At 43.3% G+C, this 9,067-nt stretch overlaps 1 protein-coding gene across 3 annotated transcripts in view; it reads right to left on the minus strand.

Moving 5' to 3' along the window:
• The window catches only part of Pcnx2 (pecanex 2), a 237,929-nt gene that overhangs the window by 219,086 nt on the left and 9,776 nt on the right, over positions 1–9,067 (minus strand). For all 3 annotated transcript variants that reach the window (XM_008845820.3, XM_008845819.3, XM_008845818.3), the window contains exons 2-4: positions 2,748–2,953; positions 1,174–1,294; positions 338–374 (exon numbers count right to left, since the gene is read on the minus strand). In XM_008845820.3, coding sequence (XP_008844042.1) covers positions 338–374; positions 1,174–1,294; positions 2,748–2,953 — 364 coding nt within the window. The remainder of the gene's footprint in view (positions 1–337; positions 375–1,173; positions 1,295–2,747; positions 2,954–9,067) is intronic.

Below are 9,067 nucleotides of genomic sequence, written 5' to 3' on the forward strand. Positions count from 1 at the left end.
AAGTCATAAAGAGAAATAATTAAAATTAAGACTTTAAAGAAATGAAGTTAACATGTAATTACCGTCTTAATATGGTTCCTATTTTATTGGGGCTACAGAGATGTTGAGAGGACCTGAGTTCAGTTCCCCACATCCAAATTGAACCTTTCATAATCACCTGTAACTCCAACTCCAGCAGATCTGACACACTCCTCCGGCCTCTGTGGGTACTGCACTCACATGTGTATACCCACACATGTATATATACACATAGCTAAAAAATGAAATACATCTTTAAAAAAATCATTTTCCTAAGGATACACCTAGGATACAATGTCAGTGAAGGACAGCATTCTACCTTTGAGGTCTTCCACTGTCTCCTGTGCTGGCAGCTCCTACAGAAACCAAAAGCAAGCAAGATACATGAGTCAGCTCACTGCACATTCCCAGCAGGCACTGTCAGCCCTCGGTGATCACTGTTGTCTAAGTGGTTTGTAGGGAAGGACTTCTTGAGCTTTTACAAAATGAGCAAGAAGATGGGTTTTAAAATGCATCTAAGCAGACAGCCTCCCAAAACGACTGTACTGTAACAGACGGCAGGGGGGTCTGCGAATTGAAAAACTAAAACCAATCTATGGCCATACCACCCAGAACAAACCTAATCTCAGGAGCTAATCAAGGTTGGGCCTGGTTAGGACTCAGATGGGAGAAACTAAAACCAGAGAGAATAAGGAACAGCTTTTATCGTCATGAACAGAACCCCCATGAAGTTATTCAGGAAAAAAAGGGGATGTGTTAGCTTTCCAGGAAACAAGACTTAATGTGGAAATCAATGGAGAGATGGAGTTCTTTCCATGTGAAAAGCTCTATGAGTCAGGTAACTCAGTGGAAGACTGGAGAAGAGAGGAGGATAAAGATCTGTGCACAGTGGTTCCTGGGTAGGAGGACCATGTGAGAGACCATTGGTGTGCTGGGAACACACAGTGGGTGTCACCTGATGATTCCAAGTGCACTGTTGGGTTATTTCCTCATGTGAGAAGCACATGGCCACAACTACAAGGCCCAATACAACTGCTCCCACTGGGTATGTGTATATGTGTATGTGTGTGTGTGGTTGTGCATGTGTGTATGTGCATGTGCATACTGGGGAGTGGACACATAAACAGAAGAGACTGAACTGAAGAGGTCACTAACCAATGGTCCCAAGGAATGCTGGGAGTGGACACTTTGTCCTCGGGAGCTGCAGCGGAGGGGTGGCGTGGGCAAGTTTCCGAGGGGTTCTTCCTTCTTGCCATTGTGAATCTGCTTGTTATTGCTGATCCAAGGAGAGAGACAGCACATTACCAGAGGGCTGGCTCTGCCACATGCCTCTCAAACTCCTTCAGATTCATCCCTTACACACAAATCTTGTTTTTAAAAGTACATAAACAATCTAAAATTAGAAAACACTCTGTGTGTGTATGTGTGTGTGTATGTGTGTGGTAAGTGTGTGTATGCATGCGTTTATGTATATGCATGTGTAGTGTGTGTATCATGTATGTGTGGATGTGTATTTGTGTATAGTGTATATATATGTGTGTGGTATGCATATAAGTGTATGTGTGTATGTGTATACACGTGTGATATATGTGTGGGTATGTATGAGTGTATGTGCATGCATATGTTTTATATGTGTGTGTGTAGTATGCACATATGTATGTGTGTGGTATGTGTATGTGTATGCATGTGTGGGGGCTGTATATGTATACATGCTTGTGTACATATGTGCATTCATGCCTGGGTGTTTGTGCACATGTTTATATGTATATGTGGATACCACAGGTCAGCCTCAGATATCCTTCTTCAGATGCTGTGCACCTTGTTTTTTGAAGCAAAGTCTCTCACTGACCTGGAACTTGTAGGTCTCATGAGGCTGCCTGGCCAGCAAATCCAAGGGATCTACCTGTCTCTAGCATCCCCAACACTAGCATTACAATCATGCACCGCTCTGTCCAGACTTTGACATGAGTTCTGGGCATGGAGTTCAGGTCCTTGTGCTTATGGAGCAAGCACATTCCCAGCTGAACCATCTTTCCTGCTCAGAAGACACACCTTCATAAAACTGTAAGAAATGACACCAGAATGGTGCCCATAAGGCTCCCTGGGCATTGCTCTCAGGACCACAGGTCTGTGCTATGTTTGATCTTTATATTAACACACACACATACACACACACACACACACACACACACACACACACACTGCTCTTTAAGACACTTTTGGTGCTCTATGCATTGAAATAACATGATAAAATACTGAACTACAATATTCTGTAATGCTAAGTCCTAAGTCAGATGAATAGATCACTGTGTGAAACTATACTGGTAGCCACCTAAATCATCCAGATTATGAAAATCAATTCTATGCTTAATGTAGCCTTCAACATAAGCAAAATGTACAGACCTGTGCCTGCCTGATTCATTTATCTTCATAGATAACTCATACGTGGAAGGCATCCTTCCTTTCTCTTCTTTGAATCAGGGTCTCATGTAGCCCAAGCTGGCCTCAAGGTTACTATATAGCTGAGGATGTCCTTGAACTCCTGATCCTCCCACCTCCACTCTCCAGTGCATGCACCACCACACCTGGCTTATGTAGGATTGATCCCAGGCCTTCATGCATGCTAGGCAAGCACTCTAATTGACTGAGCTGTAGAACCAGCCCAGAAATCATTTTAATCAAACCTAAACCTTTGTACTGGGAATGAATACTCTCCTGGGCAAGGTCACCTTGGGATTTTGTGACTGGCAGTGCGCTGGTGGCTGGCCTCCCTCTCTGGCCTTGTCTTGTCTCTCTTTCTTGGGGGCTGGTGCTGGATTGCTTCTCCCTTATCGAACATGAGATGCAGGCGGTAGCTGATCAGCTTGATGACTGCAAAGAAGATGGTCACAGAGCCACAGTAGAACAGTGCAGTGAGAGTGTTTGGAGGAAAAGCCTGCAGGAGAGAAAAGAGAAGAGGCTCTCTTGCCTGTTGGCTCCCCCTGTTTTAAACCTTGATGCACCCTCAACTACTCGCTGAGCATAAATCAGGCAAGATTTCAAATGTTCCCCTTTTCCTGTTTTTTTTTCTGGTTAGACTCTGAGGAGAAAGACCTGTTTACCTTTTGACTTTCCTACTTCTCAGCTTCTGATCAGTGACTCTGCTGACAGATGTCTCATTATAAAGTTCTAGCAAGCTCTTTGGTCTCTTTATATAAATGTTTTATTCTGAAATTCTGATGACTAAAGACATTAATAAAATTAGCATATCTTCACATAAAGTATACGCCAAGCCAAGAGCCATGCTCTACTTCATCAATATGCTGTTATTATGTTAATCAGAATGAAAAATTAAAAATAGTCAAAAATAGGACTGGGAATATAGCTCAGTGGTAGAGCATTTGCCTAGCATGTGTGAGGCGCAGTTCAATTCCCAGAACTGAAAAATAAAAAAATATTGAGTCTGAGGAGATGACTCAGCTGATAAAGTGCTTGCCGCACAAATATGAGGGCCTGAGTTCAATCCCCAGCACCCACACATGAAACCAGGCACAGTGGAATCTCCAGGTCAGGAGAGATGGGAAAAAGAGCTCAGTCTAGCCAGACTGTGAGCTCCAGGTTCAGTGAGACATTAACTGAAAAAAAGAAGGAAAGAAAAATAGCCTCAATGATACCTGAGGAACAACACTAGAGGTTGTTCTCTGGCCTCTACATGCATGCACACACATGTCTGCACACACATGAACATGCATACAAAAATAAAGACGTTAGCATGCATATTTCCTTATTCCTTTTACCCTTCAATGCACGGATAATAATTCCAAAATACAGATAAAGTCATCATGGCATCAAGATTGCTGGTTGCAATTTCAAAGTCCTCACAATTTGCATTTAGGTTAAATCAGGTCTGGAGACTACAGTTAAAGCCACTGGAGACAGATCTTGCTATGGCATACCACCAAACTCCCGAGCATGGCTCCTGGCTTTTCTGGCTCTCTTCCATTTTTTTCTTGTCCTTTCTCTCCCATAAGCACAGTTTTTATTGGCTTTTAAATCTACCTTTTCAATGACTTTTTTGAAAACAAAGCACATATTTTCTTCCTCTCTGCCTTCCTCTTTAATTTTTTTCAAAATTTATCTCTGTTTTATGTGCATGAATGTTCTGCATGCACATATGTAAGTGCATCAGGTGCATTCAGTGTCCCTGGAGGCCAGAACAGGACATCAGATCACCTGGATCTGGAGCTACAGACCATTGTTAGCTGCCATGTAGGTGCTGGGAATTGAACCCAGGTTGTCTGAAAGAGCAGCCAGTACTCTTAACCACTAAGATATCTATCCAGCCCCTTCTCCCTCCTTTAAGTCTACACCTATATTGTTTTATATCTATCTATCTATCTATCTATCTATCTACCCATCTATCTATCATCTATCTATCTATCTGTCTGTCTACCCATCTATCATCTATCTATCATCTATCTATCTATCTATCTATCTATCATCTATCTATCATCTATCTAGTTATTTTCCTACCAATGTTACCTAGAGAGCTCTCTACATGTATCTATTTTACCAATCCTCTTTCAAAACTGTATAGAACTTTGCTCAATGGATGTATCACAATCCATCCAACCAGTTCTCTCTCAATGAACACCTGTTCCTAGTCTTCTGTTACAAAGACAATGCTTCCAGGGCTCTCCTTATGCATCTCTCCATTTTAACTTTGAGGAGAGCTGTTTGCTTAAACCATATCAAGTATTATCGTTTTCATGGTTTGAATGAGAAATGGGCCCCCACACCCTCTAAGTACTTGAACACTTGGTTTCACAGTTGGTGGTGTAGTTGGGGAGGGTCATGGAACCTTCAGGAGGTGTGACCTTGTTGGTGGAAGCACATCACTAGGCGTAGGCTTTGAGAGTTCATGGCCACATCCCATTCTCTCTCTCTCTCTCTCTCTCTCTCTCTCTCTCTCTCTCTCTTCTGTGCCTGCTTGAAGATGTGAGCACTCAGCTTCCTGCTCCAGCTGCCTCTGCTGCCATGCCTCCCTGTCATGATGAACTTGTCTCCCTCTGGAACTCTTCCTTCTATAAGTTGCCTTGCTCATGATGTTTTATCACAGCAACAAAAAAGTAACTAATATAATCTTTTAAATCTTTTCTATTTTAGCAGGCAAAATCATGTTATTTTACTATATATATATATTATTTCTAGTAAGACAGTTTTGTATGGTTACTGGCTGGATGTTTGACAATTGTCTATTTGTTCATGTTATCTCTCTGGATTCTTATTTACTCACAAAAGACCTGTAGGATCTTGGGTGTAGCTCTCTCTAGTTCTTGTAACAAATTCAATACAAGCTCCATGCTCAGTAAACCACTGTCCAAAGATACTGATGAAAAAGTAAAAGTTTACAGGAGCAATATTCTTCCCCACATTTTTCTTGGTTTAGCAGTGGCATTTTCTTGGTTTCTAGGTGGAATTTGGCTTTTGTAAATCTCTGTCTTTCCTGTGAAATGAGAATAATAGTTCTTTGTGGTGGGGAGGGGAAGAAAAAGGGTCTTACTATGTAGCCCATGATAACTTAAATTTTGCTATCCTCCTGCTTCAGCTTTCCAAGTGCTGGGATGACTGGTAGATGCCACCACATTCAACTGAGCACAATAGTTCTTGAAAGGATTTTTATGAGGACTAAACAGACAGCAAGTGCAAAATAATGCTTGGCTGGTGCACAGTAAGCAGGAGGTGCTGGGATGGCTCACTGCCATCATTGCTACCACCACTCATCCTTCATCCTTAAAACTGAACCTAAACTTACTATTAATTGCTCACTTAGCCTTCCAATAATAAATATTATTTAGTATTCAGATATGTGTCAAATTGAATTTGTGTGTATCTTTGTCTGTGTGTGGATATATACACATGCATGCAGGTGCCAGGAGAAGCCAGTAGAGGGTATTGGATCCCCTGGAGCAGAAGATACAGGTGGCTGTGACCTGCCATATAGGTACTCGGAAATAAATGACTTGGTTCTCTGCAAGAGCAACCAATGTTCTTAACCTTGTGGCCATCTGTCCAGCCCCCAGATGGTTTTAAGATAGAAAAAGAACAAGAGAGTAAATGTTGTCAAGCTGGTACCAACTGGCAGAGGTGTTGATACATAAGAAAAAGGTCATTAGAGAAGCCAAATGACTGGTTGTGTCAGGTACTTTCTAACTGCTGTGACCAAGTACCTGAGAAGAAGCAACTTAAGGGAGAAGGGTTTATTCTGGCTCACAGTCTGAAGGGCTACAGTCCATCCTGGAGGGACAGGCATGGTGGCAGACAGCTCCATGGTGGAGGAAGTGGGCAACTGGGACACCTCATCTCCTTCCATCTTGGTGGAATAAGAAGCAGAGAGTGAACAGGAAGTGGGATGGGCTTCAAAGCCTGCCCCTAGTGACCCACTTCATCCAGCGAGGTTCCATTTCCTAAAGGTTCCATAACCTTCCCAAACAGCATCACCAGCTGAAGACCAAGTGTTCAAACAGGTGGGCCTATGGGGACATTTCACATTCAAACCACAACCACCATTTTCAGGTGAAATGTCTGTTTCAAGGACTGCTCAGGAATATCCTCTGGTCAGACATTTTTCTTATCTCCAGATTACTAAGCACCTCCTTGGAGTCTTAACAGCAGAAATTCATTAACAAACACAAGGAGGAGGAGTTGGGTGAGCCTAAGCCCTCTGCCCTGTTTCTTTTTCCTTTTTCCATTTTTCATATGCATGTGGTATCTGTGTGTATGTATGTTTTACATGTATGTGGGTACACATACACACCTGTATGCATGCATGTGGAGACTGAAGGTTGATGCAGGGAATTATCATCCACCTTATTGTTTGGGGCAGCATCTCCCTATCAACACAGAGCTCACAAGTAACCAGCCTGCTCTGGGAATTCCTGACTCTACCTTCTGAAGATGGAATTATAGGAAGGCTGCCACAACCACCCAACAATTTTCTTGGGCCCTGGAGTTCCAAACTCTGTTTTTCTCAGTTCTGTGGCATGCACTTTATCAGCTGATCTGTCTCCCCAGCCTGTTTTATGCCTTTTGTTTTGAGATGGTAAGGAATTGAGGGAAAGAACTGACACATACACATCATGCAAGATACATATTCATGTCAGAGAATAAGAGGAATCACTGAAAGATGCTTAGTGTCCTTCAGAGTTCCAAGCTACTATATTTCTTCTTTATATTTAAGACAAATCAATAGCCATAAATGAGATAGACCTATTGCTGTTTGATCCAATGGCTGTAGCTCTTTTCAGTAGAAAGGAATGTGCAGACACAGTGAATATACACACAAAGCTGGGTGGTGGCAGTAGAAAGAAGGTGAGAAAAAGCAGAGAGCTGAGGCCGAGAGGGACGACTGTGAAGTTCTCAGAGAAGAATGTCTATGCCCTTGTCACTACCAGAGTGGGAAGGCTGAAGGGCCAAGGATCTCAGACACTGTAGGCCTGACAGCTTTAATAGTAACTGCTGACCATGAGCTGAGAGTCTGAGAGCTAGAATTTACCAGAGGCCTGTTCAGGGGTTCTAATCCTAGCAGACAACACCTGCTTTTGGAAGCTGAGGATACAGAAGCTGCCAAATGTATAAAAACATCAAGAAAGCAGTGAAGTGGACGTGTTCAATGGTTAATGCTGTCAACTGGACAGCATCTAGGGTAGAGCCTTGGAGCATGTGTATTTGTTACCTTTTGTGACTGTGATAAAATACCATGACATCAACAGCTTCCTGGAGCCAGTAGCTCACCTGGGTAAGTTTGGCTGCTGCACCCACTGCACCTTGACTCCCCCAGCCTCATTAACTCTCCCAGCTCCTCCACCCCACCTCTCCTCCTAGCAGAGGGACTGGCACATTTCATGTCTTAGCACCCCAGACCTCTGGACTGACCTCTTGGCCCAAACTTCCCACTGCTTCCTGATCCTTTGCATCCAGACCAACCCAATTCCTCCCTGTAGTCCCCAGGAGCCCTTGGGCCTCTTCTCACCCCCTACTTCCCTTTGCATCTCTGGGCGACCCAGTCACACAGTTTCCTGGAGCCAGCAGCTTGCCTGGGTAAGTTTGGTTGCTGCGACCACTGCACCTTGACTCCCCCAGCCTCATTTACCCTCCCAGCTACCCCACCTCATCTCTCCTCCTAGCAGAGGCACTGGCCCATTTCTTGTCACAGCACCCCAGACCAGCGGACTGACTTCTTAGTCCAGAATCACCACTGCTTCCTGATCCTTTGCATCCAGACCAACCTATTTCCTCACTGTAGTCCCCAGGAGCCCTCCGGCCTCTTCTAGCACCCAAATCCCTTTGCATCTCTGGGGTCCAGCATCTTTCCTGGGCCCTGCCCCCAAGCCAGCCCAGCCCTCAAATTCCTGAGGCCAGCATCTTTCCTGGAGGGATCCAGACCCCTGAGAGCATCTGATCCTCATCCAACTTGGGCCTCTGTGGGAAATCCTGAGCAGCAAGATGAAAGAAATTTGGCCCCTCCAATATAAAATCAAAAGACAGAACCCGAAGCCTAGACCAATCAGCTTTTCATGCCCAACAAGTAAACCACAAAGGCACATGAAGTTTACAAAAAGAAGCAGACCTAAACTCAGCAAAGGAAGGCTTGGGTCTCACACAAGAACCAGAAACTACAAAAAAAAAAAAAAACCCACATGTCAAAGTCACAGAGAAAAAATAACATGGAAAAGCAAAATACTATATCCCCACCAAGTACCAACAGTCCTCTAGAGAAGTACGATGAGAACATCCTAGAGATAACATAGGACATGGAACTCAAAAGAACAATAATAAACTAAACATGATAAAAGAATTTAGTGACTTTAAAGAACACACAAGAAAGAAATCAAAGAACTGAAAGAAGATAGAGACAAACTTCTGAATGAATTCAAAAAAGAGTTAGAAATATTGACGAATACTCAAGCTGAAATGAAGAAGGAAGTGAAACACTCAGTAAGACAATTAGAAACGACAAGAGAAAGCCTCACCAGTAGGATGAATGAAATGGAAAACAGAATATCAAGAC

This window comes from Nannospalax galili, unplaced genomic scaffold (assembly GCF_000622305.1).
Source record: "Nannospalax galili isolate Female #2095 unplaced genomic scaffold, S.galili_v1.0 scaffold702, whole genome shotgun sequence".
NCBI classification, from domain to species: domain Eukaryota; kingdom Metazoa; phylum Chordata; class Mammalia; order Rodentia; family Spalacidae; genus Nannospalax; species Nannospalax galili.